Genomic DNA, 17,229 nt, shown 5'->3' with positions numbered 1-17,229 from the left:
AGCAACCCATTTCTCCAGCCAGCCAACATCCCAACAGTGCGTAGTATGCTTAAGACGTATTCGAAGCAGGTATTCCCCAATAGAAAAGCGCTACCAAAACCAAACTCTGTCCCGTAAATGTAACCGAACGCATCAAGAAATGGTGTAGAAGTATCAGCTGGGAAAAAAAAAAAAAAGGCAAAAATAGACAAGAAATTCACATGTTTTCCCCCTTAATTAGTTCCGTTTCCTGTTTAACTGCTGCTTTATCAACCTTTTCATCATGCAGCTTGTCATTTAACACACCTGTTCGCGGAGATGCCGCCTTGGAACTCCACAGATCCGCCACGGTCTCCACAGCCCGCTCGACCACCACTCTCACCCGGTCTCTCAACACGGGGTACGAGCATTCAACCTCCAATGTCTCAAGCCACACGCGGGCAACGTGCTTATCAACTTTAATTTCAATGCCGGGGACAGGGATACCCAACGCTTGAAGGCGAACTAATTCCGCTTCTTCAAGGTCGTCGAGGTCCTCCTCGTCTAGCGCAGGTTCATCTTGTTTGACCTCACTATCCGGCGTGGGGGCACTTGACTCGGCTTTAATGCCTGCAGTCCCGTTAGCTTTAGCATTGGCGGCCGGGCGAGTTATCTTCGGTCGCTCAATTGGTGCAATGTTGGAACCAAATTGGGCTTCGAGCACCATCAGCAGACGGGAGAATCGTTCTTCTGGTGTGAGATAAGAATGGGGATTAGGGAATTCGCAGGCGTTATGGGAGTGGCAGTGCTTGTTCTTGCTCGAACCTGTGACAAAGCAGTCAGTCTCACGACGCGGGGATACGAGTTTCGAGGATAATCCTACGTTTAACAGCCGCGGGACTGCTCTCTACGGTCAGGAGGACAGCCATAACAGCATCAGCAACTCCATCATTCATCAAATTGCCTTCCCACTCAAGCTCAACTGCCCTGGTTCGTGGACTATATCTCAGGATAACGCAGCCCATTACCAGGTAGGCAATTGTATCATCGAGAGGAATTTCCTCGTCTGCTTCGTCCTCTTTGACAGTGGCAGCATTTTCACCCTCGTGTTCCTTAACACGTCCGTTTGTAGCGGCCTCTTGGCGCTGTGTGCCAATTTCTTCTATTGACCCAAAGGTGCCCTCCAATGCCCATCTGATGAGGTCAATGCTCGCCGTGCCCAGAGTTATGTGCTGTTTACAGGTAATGGTGGTGGTCGTCAATCCAGCATATTCTCGCAAGTCCTCTGGGGCCATCATGGAAAGCTGAAATCCGTTCTGAACAAGGACACCATTCATGAGCCGCGATTCTTGGTCTGCGGCTGGTGGTGAAGTTTCTGCAAGTCGTCCCACTACTTTTGCAACTTTGTCGACGGTGAATGGAATTCGAATTTCCTCGCAATTGGTAGGCGAATATATTTTCACTTTCACGGTCTTTTCTGCGTTCAAGCTGAGAAGTTTAGATTTGAGCCTCATCATCTGGTGTTTTTCACCATGGACCAAAATCTGCGCCAGTATAAAAATGGTCAGAAGGAAGGGAAAAAAAAAAAAAAAGTGAAACAGTCAGTGAAGTAAAGGGCACGGGAACTTACCACCACAGGCGCGGCGACTGCCTCTATGAATTCACGGTTCTCCACGCCATCAACGTGGGCAGCAAAGCTGATTTCTTCAACAGTACATCTGCGTGGGATCATGACCTTTTGCTCCTCATCGCCATCCGGTATTCTGCCGCGACCGGGCCCAGCGGCGGTTCTAGCGCTCATCACAGCGGGAATCTGTTCGGGTTCATTGAGGATCTGTTTCCCCATTGTGCCCTCAACACTGTAACCGGTCATGATAACACCATTACGTTCACTTGGTGCCCATCGCTCCAAGAGCTCTCGACTAGTTCCCGTTTGCAACATACCAGGAGACGCAAGCATGACACAGCCACCCACATCGTCAAAGCGCTCCAAGTTCCTTACGCTCCTCACGAATTTGAAGTCCCACGGACCTGCGGTTGTACTCTTGTCTCCTCTGGCTTCAGCCTCAGCCATGCGCTGCCGGAATAGCCGCTTGATGTTGTCGTTCATGGCTCCTATGTAAGTTTGATACACGACCATACACCGCCTGGCCATGTTCCCAATATAGTAAATTGGGATTTTCTGCAGTTCAGGATGGCGACCCCAGTATTCATCCAGGATCAGCAACAGTTCTTGGGCTCGCCCCAGTGCAAAAACAGGCATTAGCACTCGTCCACCTCTGTTTAGGACGCTTGTGACAGATTTCATCAGCGCGGTTTCACGTTCCAGCCGGGGTGGATTGGAAGAGATGCCGAAAGTGGATTCAGCGATGAGGACATCTATCTTGATGCCCTTTGGAACTTCTGCTGATACAAGGTGACGGTCTTCTTCACGAGAGTAGTCGCCAGTAAATAGGATATTCAGGCCGGCGATGGAGATGAGAAACATGGCTGCACCAAGCACATGGCCGGCAGGGAAAGGGGTGATCCGGATGCTGTTGATGGTATGGGTCGTGTTGAAATCTATTGCTTCGATGAGAGGTAGAGTAGAGAGATGGTCTTGTTCGGTATAGAGGGTAGTTCTCTGGTCAGACGAGGAGGAGGTGTTGCTCACTCGGACATTGTCTTGGATGAGCCATTTGTAGATAGCCTTGGTGGCATGGGTCATGAAGACTCTGCCTTTGAAATTGGTCTTGCTGAGGACGTAGGGGAGGGCAGCGGAGTGATCCAAGTGGAAACTAACAGCAACCGAGGAGGCACGGATTAGCCAACTGACCAAAAACCACACACACGCATGCACACACACACACAAAGTAATACACGGATACGGCGGACACTGCGAGGATGCAGGGAAAAAGCAGGGAGCGACAGGGACTGGCAAGAGTCCCGAGGAATAGATATACGGGCACAAGAGGCCAAGATTGATGGAGAATAAAATATATGATTCATTGCTTTTCTGACATACATGCTCAGGCGAATGGAAGGGAAAGGGAGTGAGATGTTCCAGGAAAGGTGTACGGGAGCGGCAAGACCACAGGCGGCTTTGCTCTCCCCTCGAGGACGACGAAACGGCCTCAGCATTTCCAATACACTGCACCCATGCCCACAAGCATCTCAAGACAGACAAGGAAAGACAGCTTGCAACGTACTGGCTCACGAGAAGTACGTCTACCGTACTGAGATCGAATTCGTCGAAGAATGGAAGGGCTGCAAAGCCATCCTTTGCGGGGTGCATTCCGGCATCGAGCTAGATGGGATCAATCGCAACGGATTAGAGGGCGAAGGCAACGGGGGGCAGCAGCACAACGGGGGGGAGCAATGGCATACCATGACCGTTTTCCCCTTGTATTGAATTATATGGCATGATCTCCCGACCTCGTTTCCGCCACCCAGGCAGTTGAAGAGGAGCTCATCGGAAGGGTCGACGGGCTCCTCGTCTAGCCCGGCTGAGATGGCCGAGGCCTTGCGCTTTGCTGCCATGTTCTGAGGGACGGCGTGCGGGTAGCCGAAGCTGTCAAGCGCATCCAATGACGCTCAGGCGAGGCGGGCAGTTGACTATGGCATGAAGGCTGCAGATAGCGAACCAGCCGAGAGTAGATACGGACAGACACACACACACACACACACAGAGAGAGAGAGACAGAGAGCAGAAGATGCAGCACAGAGAGAGAGAGAGAGAGAGAGCAAAAAAGAGAAGTGAAAGTGAAAAGCGACGAAGCAAGCAGCATCCTTACGTCAGCAGCACGTGACCACTTTTCAAGGGCGAAAGTCGAAAAGCAAAGCGAAAAGAGAAGAAAATAGCGAGCCGAACGAGAACGAGGACAAGAAGAAGACAGCACGCTCAGAGCAACAACACAGAAGCGCGAGCAGCCCATCCTCAGCAAGTCGACGCCCGCTCTTGCTGCCCGCCCCATCGATCGATCGATCGACCCTGCCTACAGCCTCCTCTTCTTTGCCAGACTCGCGTTCCTCGATGCGTGACGCCACCACCTGAGATGCTCGCGGTCGCGAGGGAGCCTGATGAATCGAGAGCACAGCGCTCCCACTCCCGTCCCCGGAGCTCGCTTCATTGTTGACTCTTCGCCGCTACAGCAGTAGCTCCTCGCACATCAGCTTTGTTTGCTTTGTTTCTCCGGCCCAACATGGCGCAGACCCAGTCTCACCAGTTCCCTTCGCAGTCCTCCTTCTCCCCTCCCGCCTCCACGCCCTCTCCCTCTCCCTCTTCCACCGGAACCCCTTCCGGCAACCTTGGCCCACCGCCAAAACGACAGCGTCTCTCGCCTCTCCCTCAGACCCAGGCGCCATTCTCGTCTTCTCCTGGCTTTGGAACCCTGCAGTTGCCCCAGACCACGAGCCCCGTGAACGGTGTGCCCGTCGCCAACATGACAAACCCACCTGGAAACGCCGTCCATCCTCCCCCACAACCACAACCACAACCACAACCACATACACCCCAACCACCACCGCCACCCGGGTCGATGGGTCCTCCATCGCGGCCCGCCGAGACGAAGCCAACCGATGCTGCAGAGCTGACAGACGTCTTGGCCTCCTCCGGCATTGATGTCCGGGAAGAAGAAGCTTTTCTTACCAGTGGATATGGCGCTGCACCCGCAACTACTCCGCAACCGCCGCCGCGCATCCAGACCAATATCACCACTTCATTCACCTCACAGCCGTCCGCTGGGTCGACCCCGTCTGCAGGAAATAGCTTTACTGAACCCGCTTTCAAGCAAGCCCACTATCAGCCTCCACCCACGGCTGCCGGAGCACAACCGGTTCCCCGGAAATCCCCAGAGGACCTGGCTGCAGATGCAAAATTGCGTGACGATACCGTGGCCAGCCGACGCGACCAGTACCCTCTCCACGCCCCTTTCCTTCAAACTGCTCCGCTCGGTGAAAGACTACAGAAAAGAGGAAACGAGCTTGGAATTCGCATGCCATCCGGTGGATTCTTTCGCCCATTTCCAAATCGCCCCGCGACCCCCATCGAGATCGTAGGACCTGACGGCCAGTCGGTGATTCGAACTGGAAAACCGGTTCTGACCACGGATGCTCCTCTAGGTGACATTATATCCCTGATGTCTCTAGCCTGCGAGGAACGTTTGCGTTCCGTGGTTGAACATTCCGCGGTTCTCGCCCAAAACCGCCGCGCCTATTCCCACGGAGTTGTCCCGCAAGAATGGAACGATTTGGCTGAAGGAAATAATCAAAAGAAAGGAAAGGAAGACCAAAATGGAATTGCTGCAGCCTCCCCAAATGGTACCTCCCAAAAGCGTATGTATCACATTTCCCCATATGTGCAAGATTCGGCCGATTCCCCGATGCTCACATGATCTACAGGAACTATCTCTACGAACAGAGACGACTCAAATGAAGCTCGAAGGATCACATTTCCGAATACTCTCGCGATGAAAAGTCGCAGATTGATAGAGAAGGATGGGTCGTACGAAGAGGGCCGTGCAAACAAGCGAATGAAGCGCAATACCGATGCAATTCTCAGCGGAGACACTGGAAGATCAGCCTCTGTTGGGCCGGGTGCTGAGCCTTCCGGTGAGAGGGCGCCCGACGTCGAAAAGAAAACAAAGAAAGAGTTGAAGAAGGCAGAGGCCAAGGTAAACGATGCGGTTCAGCATCAGCATGCAGTTGAAACCGCTCGCATGGCAACAGGCGGTCTCAGTACATCGCGATTCGGAGGCAAGAAAACATATTCGTGGCTTAGCAATCCCAGTGCGACCTCTGCCTCAAGAACCAGCTTCTCTAACCCCTCACGAGCGAGACCTGGCGGTGGATCAGCCCCGTCTGGCACTGGAAAACCTGGTGGGTTGTCTAATGGGATCAGAGTGCCACCAGGAAAACGTCTGGGTGAATGGCGCGAAGACAAGGATCGTGGTGCCGGAGTCCAGATCCGGGACATTCTTTTCATGCTCGAGGTAGACGGTAAGGCTGCCAAACACCTACAAAAGGCATATTCAAAGGAATCCAAAGAAGAGGTTGATAGACCCGGCAAATAAGCCGGGGCGGAACTAATGGTCACACCGGGGATCGTCAACCTTACCGCAGTACCCCTGACCCAACTATAAATCGACCAATCCTTGATACTAATTCGCACTTCCCGGGCCAACGGCCGTGCAAGGACCAACCTCCTCGCGCCGCGGAGATTACTTTAGGTCTACCCTCCCTCACTTTTATTCTGTCTTCCTCTCCATTACCCTTCAAGAACCGTGCTTCGGCGTGCAGATTGTCGTGTATTCTACTTATGTTCTTGCGGTTCCAGTCGAATTCATAGGCGGCGGAGTTTACGGGATCGGGGTTCACTTTCTAACATACTGCTTGGCTGATTTTTAATTTTGCGGGTCGTTTCTTTTCTTCCCCCCCCCCCTTTTTTTTTTTTTTTTTGCTACTCCTTATCCCTGTGATGCGGCATATTTTACGTTCCCAGATTTCATTGTTAATCCTCGGAAAAAAAAAAAAAGTCAAAACTATGCATCCTTCTTTGCCAACGCAGCACATGGGGAGGAGACTGGCTTCTATCGCGTGGACTAACTGCCAGGCATGTATGTACGAACAATGCGGGCCCGCCACTGCTAGCCATGAAAAGAAATTGGAGAAAAACAGCATCCTTCAGTCCTTATCCTCCCTATACTATGTATGTGTGAGGCCCAGTACCTCCGGACGGGACAATTCCTTATTCCACAGAACAGCCTGTGGGTATATGTAGGTCAGCTACCATGTTGTACCGGTGATCCGCAAGCGAACGTTGAGTGCCTCTAACCGATCAATCTTCACACAAACACCAATGGCAATGCAAGCACCGCCAAATTCACGTTGATTCTCTGCCACTTCAGTGCTGACAGTCATCTCCTGTGTATCTGAATCTGGATATGCATTCCTCTCTGACAGATGGATGTTTTCATCAGTGGATACATATGGAATAACATACCTGTATTCTATTAACTTTCTGAAAGCACTGTCCTACTACTTTGATTGACGTTCTCTCTCTCACAGTGTGTGAGAGAGAGAGAGAGTGTGTGTGTGTGTGGAGTTCTTCAATTTCCCTTTACTTGTTGCAACAAAGAGGACAATCTTCCCCCAGATCCTGTATCACACACCTTACTGCATTGCGGTGACAATGATCTCCATCATTGGGAAGCTTTATGCCCAAATGACCACATCCACACCATTTAAGCGGAACCCGAAAAACAGGCGTCGGATTCCCCAACACCCGGCTCCATTGATATAGCTGGTTTAGTTCGGGACGTTTATCAATCTCCGATCGTCACCACTTGGGCTATCCCTATGGCTATGTAAAAGCGGAAGCATTTCAAACGGGACTCCTCATTGACGCAAAAGCATGAGGTGCAAACCGCCTCGCAGCACGTCTTGTGTGGAATTGAAGCGCCGTTCGTACCACCACGAGATGTGACTCGGCCGTTTCGGTGGTGATAATGCCATTCTCTTGAGAAACTCCCATTGTCAATCCACTTGTTCATCCCGTTCAAACAATGGGACTGGGGGGGAAGCAGTTCATATCGTCCAGGATGTCGTTTCCCCAGTACCTGGCCTGGTGGTTGATCATGTGTCACAACACTTCCGGTGATGGTTAAACCCAAGGTATCGCAGGGTTTACAGGGTTTGAACTGGTCACAATGGGGCTCTTTTCGATAGCTTAATGGCCTAGGAGCTGATGCGGAGACCCTTGTGATACATATCGGACAAAAAGGGACTGCGTTGCTTCACAATTTCCCGTCGCGAATGCTCTCGTGAACCTCGAAAGTGAAATTGGCAGCAATCCTTCATTCATAGGGACTGGCTCCCAAATCTTTTCCCCCTCTCCAATTTGGGACGTCAACGGGATCACAGCGGGCCTGTGTCATGGACTTTTGCCTCTATGCGGCTTTATGCAACTTCCTCACTCCTGTTGGTTTGAAATGCTCGACCCGCATGTCAAAGGAATTCTTCTGTCCAAACCCTCTATCAGCGATATACATGATGTCTCTTCTCCACCTGGAGAGTCATCATGGTCCGAACAGTATAAATTCTCCTTCAATTCCTTGTGCAGACGGACGTGAAAGAGAGCATCAATCACCGGAACGCAAGCCGAGAACAGTCTGCCGCCAGTTTCACTGTCTGGAACACTCCTTTGGCAACATACTCCTTTTGACCATCACCATGCTGTTCGTACGTGCCTTTATCTTCCTATTCTGCGCGCTCATCGGCGTCACTCTGGCAGCGCCAGTTCCGCAACCCGATACCCAGTCTGAGCTACAGGCTCGCGGCCAAAAGCAAGTCTACGGTCTTTGTATTGAAACCGCGCCAACGGGGGCCGGCACACTAACGGCCAGTCCAGGTTCGGTAAGGGCACCATCTATCAGCAATTAGGCGCCTCTGGTTCCTGTGGCAGGAAACTCGGTGACGACGCTATGATCGTCGCGCTCAGCAACGCCTGGATGAAGGGTCAACCTAACGCGCCCTTGTGCGGCCGAAAGGTGAAGGCCACGAACAAGAAAAACGGCAAAACTGTTGTCGTGACTGTTGCGGATACTTGCGCAGGCTGTGGAGCAAATGACCTCGATTTCTCGGTCGGAGCATGGAATGCTCTTACCGACAACGCTCCCTGGGGATCGTTTCCCGTCGCCTGGTGCGTTGTTACGAAAGGGGGAAAAAATATTGTCCTGCGATTCCGGATGCTGATTCTGAAATCTTTGCAGGGATTTTGTATAAATGCACGTCCCAGCCCGTTAACAAGCTGGCCAGCGCTGCACGCGTACCGGCTAGGCGGTTGTTCACACCAAGCAGGGCGTAATTGCGCTCACATTCCACAGCGTAGAAATATTTTGCCAGCCAGCCAGGAGGCCGCTTCCGAGTTCAATCCCATGACCACATACATATTCAAGTTGTCTTTGCGCCCTCAGCATGTCATTTTCAGTTCAAGTAAACTTCTGTCTGTTCCTACACACAACTAGCTACAGTCACTCTTTTCGTTTTTCAGATTTTGAGTATTATGCTTTTTTAAAAACTTTTCTCCTTCCCACGCACGGCTGGTCGAGCGAGCAGGATATAAAGATCGAACCAAGGCATACACAAACTCTCCAGTTTGTGATATGGCAAAGGGCTGGCTCCCGATTAGTATGTGCTTTGAGTTTTAACAGGATGTCCTGGACAATGCTTTGGTTTGTTCGATAAGCTGTTGGGTTAATTGAGGTGGGGGATTTCCTCATGCTGCCATCGCAACAAGATTAGATATCAGTGGCCATCAGATTTAATGCATTCAATTGTGCGTTCTGCATTCTCTCTCTCTCTCTCTCTCCCCACTCCAACTTTGCGTTAAGGATTTGTTACCCAAAGCCGGCATTTAACTTAGCAGGTAATATCACTGCATATTCTGTACATCAGGCTATTTTTGCCGAGACCCATTCACTAGATGTCAACTCACAAAGACAGCCATAAGTAGGCATCTAGCATTGTTCTAACCCAGAGTCTCCCAGCTACAGGAACGCATCACTTGGTGACGGCGTTAGCTCCAGGAGTGTGATGATAGACCTGCATGCGTACACTGCCTTTTCTTTCCAAGGCCACAATACCAACCCAGTTCTTCAGGCCAAGTATGCATTTATGCGTATTTGTTGATGTGAAGGACCTGCATTGCACTGAAGCACGGGCTGGCTGCACTTCACCAACATACACAATGTTCTGTATTGGACATAGCATAGAAGCAGATACAAATCAAGAAAAAAAAAAGAGATTTTAGCAAAAGTTGTTAGAGACAAGAACAAAGTGACGATGAGAAGGAGTGATGACTCCTTAAAAAATAGAAAGTGATTTAAAATGCATGATCCCTCATAACATCTAGTTACTTAGTTTCATCCCTTGCACAAGAAGGCAAACATTACAGCATGAGCATCCTTAGAAGAGGAAAAGTGGAAAAAGAAACAAAGACAACAAACAGAGAAAACACAGAAAACGCCCCCCTGGGTTTCCACCTCACACTCAGCATAAGCACAATTCATAAAACATTTGAAATGGTAATAATATGGAAACACAAAGATTATCTCTTTTGCTCAATGCCTCCAGTCGATCACATTCATACTAGTGGCTTCAAAATGGGAGAATCAAAGCCAAAAGAGTACTATAGAATATGCAGCATCAGATACAGGGAGCGTCAGGGAAGGCTTAGCATGAATGTCGTCAGCAAATCTTTGCCTGTCGTAGATATGTACAGGCTCCGGGGAGTATCCGGAAGAATATGGGAGTCGGTCAAGTAGCCAATTCCTTGTAACCGCTCGTGGGTATATCGAGTTGAAAATTTTAAACTGTATTTGAGTAGAGGGGTAATCCGGTTGCCTGCGACGTAATATTTGCCAGAGTAGAATATAACCTAAGGAGCCAGCGCGAGGTATGAATATCTATGCGCGATTTGCTCTCTCTCGCTGCATTTGGCCAATGCGAACGGCCTCGGTGCCATCGTCTATGATGGACTCATTAAACCAGGGGTGCTTAAGGGCCTCACTGGCTTTGATTCGCGCGAACGGGTCATACACGAATATCCGGCGGAGAAGGTCAAGGAACTGCTTATTGAAGGAATTATTGGCAGGAATGAAGTCCTGGGAATTTTAGTCAGCATGGATGCCTGCAAGATGGGATGGAATACTGCAAGATGCTTACCTGCAATTGCTTCATAGCCTTTACATATTTGCGAGACGATCGAGGAGTATCCTGGTTCGGATAATCCAGCCTAGTCCGGTTGAAATACCTAGCTTTAAATTAGCACCGGCTGAAATTTACGGAGAATCGGGAAAAAAGAAAAAGGAACTTACTTGGCAGCGGGATTCGATCCATTACGTCCTTGCATTACTTGTCTCACCAGCTTGGTATCGATCCGGCTTCCCACGACGCTCTCCATCATTGCAAGATGCTCGAGGTTGTCGTGGGTCTGGAAGAGAGCATCTCCAGTGAAGAATTCGACTAGGATACAGCCGATGCTCCAGATATCGCAGGGGAACGTCCATCCAAGGTTGAGGATGATTTCTGGAGCACGGTAGTGGCGAGTCGAGACGACGGAGGAGTGATACTCCTCATCAAAGGTGGCAGAGCCGAAATCTATTAACCGGATCTCGCTGTCTAGCAGCACCCGTCGCTGACGGGCAGTACGGTTGGTGGTATGGGATGAAGAGGGAATTGTGCGATTGTACGTAAATGTTTGATAGGCGTTGTTCACCAAGAGAATATTTTCAGGCTTCAAATCGGTATGGATCAGGTTGACATCATGGAGAACTACGATAACTCTGTCAACCAATGTTTCGCATCGCATGTACATATGTCCAAAGGGGAAAACTTACAAGCAACACTCGTGAACAACTGGCGAGCAAAACTCTGGATCTGACTGCTTGGGAAAGGTACAAAGCCATTTCCTTTGAGGAAATCAAACACACTTTGTCCTAGCAGATCAGTCACGATGCAGATATGGTTTCGAAAGTCAAAACAGTCCCGAAGATGAATGCACTTGTTGCGGTTGGTTTCGTCGTTGGATGCCAGGGTCGATAGGACCCTAAGTTCAATACGAGAGGCATCACGATACTTTTGGACAGATCGAATGATCTTGATAGCGCAACGGGTTTTCTTCTGCCTATCAAAAGCCTCGACGACTTTTCCAAATGTTCCTTGGCCCAGCAGCTTGATGATCGAATCTGAATACAGAGTTTTACCTGTTAGTAATGGCGGAAAGGAGAAAAGGGGTTATGAAATGTGTGAAAAAAAAAAAAAAAAATTAGCCAATGACAGGGATCCAGACTCACATCGATCAGTCAAATTTGTATCAGGAGTGACGATGTAATGGCCATCATCGTCGTCAACCTTGGAATGTTTTGTAAAGTTGGGCTGGGATGGTGGTTAGCACGGCCCAGTTAAAAGCGGGAAAAGAGTATGGTCGACTCACGTCGCGGATCACAGGAACATAAACATCCTTCGCCTTGATGGGCGGCTTAGGGGGTGGAATATATGTGCTGTATCCAGCGATTTCCAACTCTCGACGTTTCTGCTCATCGCGGGCTGCCTTGCGTGTTACGACCCGTTTGCGCTTCTGGCCGATCGCGGCATCTTCGTAGTACACATTATTGGTCGGGGCGCTCCCGTGGGATCCCAACGACGTCGGTGCAGTGGTGTGAAGAGAGGCAGTACGGTCCGTAGAGAGTGAGGTCCCCGAAGAGCCTTCACCATACTGTTGGACGGCCACGGAGTAGCTTGGAGGATCATGATATGAAAGGTCGTAAGTCGTTTCGACACCGGTGCGTCGCTTCTTGCTCGCAGGCTGTGCAGCGACGCCATTGCCGTAGGAGGCCATAGAGGAAGGCTTCACGGTGGATGATGTGTAAACAGAGTTGGCCGCAGATGTATTTTGTGGATCATCCTCGTCATCGTCAATGACGATAATTTCCTTGGGGACGCCATTTTTGTAGAACTCGTTCCAATTCGGCTTTCTCCGACGACTTTGGGCGGTTGGGAGGGTGGTGGACGTCTGATATGCCGCCATGGCCGGCTGGGCTTGAGATGGTTTGGGGGCGGAGGACGAGGGAGGAGGGAGGGCGGCGGCGGCAGGCTGGGAGGGATAGTTGTAGTTGGTGACGCGGGTTGCGGCCACGGCCACGGCGGCGGAGGAGGATGAGGAGGAGGTGGTCGCAGGGTACGCGGTAACGTTGGAGTGGAAGGAGGACTGGTGAGGATATCGGTAGTGCGGATGGTTCGCCGGGTGGGTGGCAGTGGCAGTGGAGGGAGTCGACATGACGAACCCGAGAGGCCCGACGAAGGCCGTTGAGAGCGTGCGAAACGGGACAGATTTTTTCTCCGAAAAACGATGTTTAAAGGGGTGATCGGGTGGATGGTCGAGCGATGAGCAGCTCAACGGGCACAAGGACGAGCCAGAGTAGAGGAGGGGGCGAAAGGGTGAGAGTGCGTGGTCGAGTCAGACGGACGATGTGTGGGCTTGACGACCAAGGGGAGATAGGAATCAGGGAACACAAGAGAAGATGTAGGAGGCGAGAGAACGTTCAGCCAAAAGCAGCTAATGGCGAGGGGATCAGGCGAGATGGAGTTACGCTTAGCAAGGAGGACGGCGAGGCCACAGAGTCCGGTAACGATGCCCACCTGGAGACCGGGGCAAGATGCACAGGACGAGGAATCAGAACACTGGACTCAAGCGCGGGGAGAAGGGAGTGGATCGACCATTGTGGGCAAGACGGCAGGAGGGTGGAATGGGCATTGGGATGGAGTTGCAGAGAGAGGCAGTGAGGGAGAGGGAGGGAGAGAATGGCGATGGACAAGCCGGGCAGAGAGGGCGTTGTGAGGGCGGAACGAAAAGTCTCTTTTTTTTTGCCGGCCGTGCTCGATGATGAAGAGTTGCGCTGGGAGGCGAAAAGAACAGGGAATGATGGGGAAAAAAAAAAAAAAAAAAAGAAAGGGTAGAAAACACACAACACGCAGACAGGATGGAGAAACCAGGTAGTGAGACTGACAAGTTGGTCAAATCAAAACCCATCCATCTCATTAAACAATGGCAGATTCTGAAAATGATGCCCATAAATCAGTCAAATACAGAGAGTAGTCAGTTGGTTCAACCTGTCAGGGCGTCCTCCCTTCTCCCAGCCAACGCAAATCGAGCGAAGAAGACTTGCGACAAAAGGCTCACCGGCCCTCTTTTTTTTGCACCCACTTTTTCAATTGACAAACTTCTTGGTCTCTCTCTCTCTCTTTATCCTGCTGCAGAAGGTATCACTTAAATTAATCAGTTAATCAAATTCATCCTTCTCTAGCGTGGATGGATCTCCTGTTTGAGACCTGTTGCCCGTCTCCCCAATCTCGCGTCAAAAACATATCAAACCATGTATTTATTTGACCGCAGCTTCATGCTCCAGATCTCATTAACCTTCACTGTGGCCAGGCCACTTTGATTACCTTTATTCAACTTGATATTTTTCTATTATGTTCGTCTCATCGCTAGTACATTCATGATACCCATGATACCCTAGTTCGAGCCCTACAGGCATCAATTGCATTTGACAGTAGCAGTATGAGAGAGGAATGCGTCACTGCTAGTCGTGGCATTAGTCAAATATATCTTAAGGGATGGTATTACTATACCCATCACCACAGCCTTGACAATCTATCCTGGCGGACGTTGGAGAGTATACAGGAATGGTTCTAGGCTCTAATAGAGATGCTATTCCCCCTGAATTCTGCAGATACCTGTTTCCACCCGGCCAGAAATTATACTTATATAGTGTAGCAGATATCAAAATGCCCTTAGTCCAGGCTTGTTTGACACAAATCTGTCGCTTCTCCGGAGAAATGTGTTCTATTCGAATGAATGTAGAGATTTCAACCTTATGGCGAAATGGTTAAATCCATGATCAGTGATAAGAGCAAATCAAAATGCATATTCTCAATTAGCTCCTAACAAACCTGTAGGGATGAGATGTAAAAAGTTGCATAAGCACGATTCTCTCCCATTATCTCATCGCTCTCGTTTAGACCTTACGTCAAGCATTCTACCCATCGCCTCCCGGCGATCGGCACGTTCATTCCCAGCCGAACCGATGATCAAAAGACGACTTCGCCCTGGGCTTCTCGAAAATGGTGCACTGCGAGTTTAACCTATCAGACCTGGTCAGATCACAGCTTGTTATTATCGAGGCTATGTGAGTCAGTGGCCATGCCTGAGTCTTCTTAACTGTGTGCAGTGTGTTAGTTACTGAGCAAAAATTGCGTATCGATCCAGCTCCATTGGCGGAGCCGGGGCAAGGCTTGTTTGGTGGAAACAAGGAATAGAATTGCAGAGGAGAGGGAATATGGCACGAGGACAAAGTGTAGCGACGGCGGAGGGTGGGCAAAGCAGTAGTTAGCCGGCCGTGCTCAAGATATAAACTTGCAATTGACCCTGTCGACACTTCAGATGACGGAGGCAAGTATAACGTCAACAAATAACAAATGAACTTGTAAAGTCCGGAATTGCTCTATGATTGTTAGCCATAAGAACAAAAGCAATAATGCCTTAGACCCAAGATACTACACTAACTCAAAAGCCCAGACCAGGGCATGTAGACATCAACAGAAAGGAATCTAGATCTATCACAGAAAAGTTCAAAAGATCTATGCCTTGTAATAAGAAATCCGCGTAACTCCGTGCCGATATCTAGCCGTTAAAACCCGAACATGACTTACATTCCTCACCTCCGCCCCTGCTAAGCAATTAGCTAAAATGAAATGGTATTGAAAAGGTGCGAAGACAGCTTTCGGCCAGCGGTCCAGAACTATATTCCCCGGTTAAACTCAACCAAACCATCTTTCCCGCCGCAATCCCAGAACTCCTCCTCAAGCTTAGAAGCACTGATGGCCTGCCGTTGAGGGAAGGCTCCTAGTGCTAGCGGAAGCGCGAAAATCGATGTCGCGAAGATTAATCCTATAATACAGGGTTAGTTTTTCCATATGCAATCAAATTAGAGTCTAGTGTTTTCGTACCCAGATTCACCGGAAGGACGAGACGAGGCCGAGACTTCAGCCAGTCCATCTTCTGCAGACGAACCAATATTAATGGTGGGAGAACCATGATCGGGGTAGCATTGAGCACGCGGCTAACAGCAGTTTCTCCGACCGCCAGAGTGGCAGCCTTCTTGCTCTTGCCGAGACTCTTAACCTCTCCTCCGTCCACCTCGCGCTTCGCCTTCTCTTGCGCTGTGAGGACAGGGTAGATGTCGATGCCTTTCCGGATCTCCTCCCCACGCATGAGGAACACGTTGAGTGCACCGGCAGTGGCGACGGCAGCAAACGGCACCAGTCTCCCGAGAATCAGTCTCGTGTTTGGGGTTAATTTCCGTAGTCGAGGAACGACAGAATTCAGTCCCAGGGCAACGGAGCACGAAGCTGAAACCGCAAGCAGGTACGACTTTACAATCGACGAGGTGGAAAGAGGAGTGGATTTGTTTGCGTTGGCGTTGTTGATGGCGACGTTCAATGATTGGTTAGTTATCTGCCATAGCAGGGTCCCCGTTGTCTGCCCAGGATTCGTTAGTAAACTCCGCTGGGTCGTGCAGGGATGGAGCGGATGGGGAAGGGGAGTGGGAAGATAATCTGTCTCCGTACCGTAAGTCCGGGCGTAAGCATGCCAGCTGTCACGATTAAATTGGAGAGCACGAAGCAGGACATCCGGAACGGGAGGAAGACTGGTTCGCCAGTATCTAAGAGAGTCGTCAGTCAGCGCTTTGCCGGGCCCCCCCTCCGGAAGGAGACACGTTGACCACATACCAGGGTGCAGCGTCGAATCCACTATTCTCTTTGCATCCCAAATCTCCGGGGTCATGGCTGCGATTTTGCCATCCTTATACGATGCAAGGACTCGCTTTGCATTCTCTAAGCCGGCCGAGGATACAAAGAGTGTTCTATAATATTTGGCGTCATTCGTCATTCGTTTGACTCCTATAACAGAATGGGTCCTACGGAGCTGTCCAGCGCAAAACGGCGCCCACGTCGACTGTCGCGCTGGATGGGAGTTCTATTGACGTACCTCGGATCTGATATCTCTGCGGCCTGCTTGACCCGTCCCCAGTAAGTGCTGAGGTCATGTTTCGAGGCGGGAAGATCCCGACTACCGGACATGGAAGCTGACATGTAAGGGCTCACTGAAGCTCAGCACGGCGATGCGAAATAGGGTAATTAGACTGCTCCGTATATCCGAGGGATTGAGTGGGGGACAAGAAACTCAGAGCAGAGAGAAACTACGGCCAAAGGGGATTCCCGGAGAGCATTAAATCAATTAAAAAGCTGAATCTCCTTGAATGAAAGTGTGTGTGCAATGCAAAAGAAAGTCCAAGAAAGCAAAAGCAAAAGAAAAGCACCGAAGAAAGGGAGGGCGTTTATCATCGGCTTGTTGTGGAATGTTGATCTGACGCAGACTCTCCAACAGAATCAATCCATCATTTAAATTTCGTGATTCTTTTTTTTTCCCTATCTTTCTCGCCGGCCTCGGGGGCGGTGACGGGGGCGCCGTGGCTTGGCAAAATGCGGTGCTAATCCAAATTTGGTATGCCAAGAGAAGCTTGTTTTGTACCCAAGACAAACACTAAGCTGTATAGAGCTAGTTAGTCATGTGAAGTGGTTCGTGCGGGCTGTCAGGTGACCTCGATGAGTGGGCAAGAGCGATGATTGGCTGAAATTGGTTATTTTGTTTGATTTGTTTGCTCTACTTGC

At 50.3% G+C, this 17,229-nt stretch overlaps 6 protein-coding genes across 6 annotated transcripts; 2 read left to right on the top strand and 4 right to left on the bottom strand.

The window, feature by feature from the left end:
- Window positions 1-196: 196 nt before the first annotated feature.
- Window positions 197-3,477, bottom strand: YSH1 (endoribonuclease ysh1; the record flags this gene model as incomplete). The annotated part of the gene is made up of 5 exons (XM_003071866.2): window positions 197-783; window positions 842-1,502; window positions 1,589-2,735; window positions 3,147-3,244; window positions 3,325-3,477. The coding sequence occupies 5 exons, from the start codon at window positions 3,475-3,477 to the stop codon at window positions 197-199; spliced, it is 2,646 nt and encodes an 881-aa protein (XP_003071912.2).
- A 662-nt stretch (window positions 3,478-4,139) lies between these two features.
- Window positions 4,140-6,457, top strand: D8B26_002503 (uncharacterized protein; the record flags this gene model as incomplete). Its single annotated transcript, XM_003071865.2, has 2 exons — window positions 4,140-5,271; window positions 5,338-6,457. 2 exons carry the CDS (start codon window positions 4,140-4,142, stop codon window positions 6,006-6,008), a joined length of 1,803 nt encoding a protein of 600 aa, XP_003071911.2. The 3' UTR covers window positions 6,009-6,457.
- A 1,960-nt stretch (window positions 6,458-8,417) lies between these two features.
- Window positions 8,418-8,718, top strand: D8B26_002502 (uncharacterized protein; the record flags this gene model as incomplete). The annotated part of the gene is made up of 2 exons (XM_066123854.1): window positions 8,418-8,635; window positions 8,706-8,718. 2 exons carry the CDS (start codon window positions 8,418-8,420, stop codon window positions 8,716-8,718), a joined length of 231 nt encoding a protein of 76 aa, XP_065979929.1.
- Window positions 8,719-9,753: 1,035 nt separating this feature from the next.
- KNS1 (dual specificity protein kinase kns1) lies at window positions 9,754-13,938 on the bottom strand. The gene is made up of 6 exons (XM_003071864.2): window positions 11,930-13,938; window positions 11,790-11,871; window positions 11,334-11,681; window positions 10,812-11,268; window positions 10,660-10,747; window positions 9,754-10,598 (listed from the first exon to the last, which is right to left on the bottom strand). Exons 1-6 carry the CDS (start codon window positions 12,770-12,772, stop codon window positions 10,401-10,403), a joined length of 2,016 nt encoding a protein of 671 aa, XP_003071910.1. The 5' UTR covers window positions 12,773-13,938; the 3' UTR covers window positions 9,754-10,400.
- Window positions 13,939-15,122: 1,184 nt separating this feature from the next.
- D8B26_002500 (uncharacterized protein) lies at window positions 15,123-15,769 on the bottom strand (the record flags this gene model as incomplete). Its single annotated transcript, XM_066123853.1, has 2 exons — window positions 15,123-15,445; window positions 15,505-15,769. 2 exons carry the CDS (start codon window positions 15,767-15,769, stop codon window positions 15,297-15,299), a joined length of 414 nt encoding a protein of 137 aa, XP_065979928.1. The 3' UTR covers window positions 15,123-15,296.
- A 281-nt stretch (window positions 15,770-16,050) lies between these two features.
- Window positions 16,051-16,974, bottom strand: FSF1 (Putative alpha-isopropylmalate carrier; the record flags this gene model as incomplete). Its single annotated transcript, XM_003071863.2, has 3 exons — window positions 16,547-16,974; window positions 16,288-16,421; window positions 16,051-16,220 (listed from the first exon to the last, which is right to left on the bottom strand). Exons 1-3 carry the CDS (start codon window positions 16,648-16,650, stop codon window positions 16,051-16,053), a joined length of 408 nt encoding a protein of 135 aa, XP_003071909.2. The 5' UTR covers window positions 16,651-16,974.
- Window positions 16,975-17,229: the final 255 nt, after the last annotated feature.

This window comes from Coccidioides posadasii, chromosome 1, assembly GCF_018416015.2.
Source record: "Coccidioides posadasii str. Silveira chromosome 1, complete sequence".
NCBI lineage: Eukaryota > Fungi > Ascomycota > Eurotiomycetes > Onygenales > Onygenaceae > Coccidioides > Coccidioides posadasii.
Note: the sequence above shows the minus strand (reverse complement) of the source record. Positions and strands in the feature narration are given on the sequence as shown.

Bases quoted from the DNA above. Each gene is read 5' to 3' on its own strand.
- KNS1 (XM_003071864.2), bottom strand. From the start codon at position 12,772: ATGTCGACTCCCTCCACTGCCACTGCCACCCACCCGGCGAACCATCCG. The intron at 11,269-11,333 runs GTAAGTTTTCCC...GAGTTATCGTAG, and splicing joins GTTGTTCACGAGTGTTGCTT to TTCTCCATGATGTCAACCTG. The intron at 10,599-10,659 runs GTAAGCATCTTG...TAAAATTCCCAG, and splicing joins AGGCTATGAAGCAATTGCAG to GACTTCATTCCTGCCAATAA.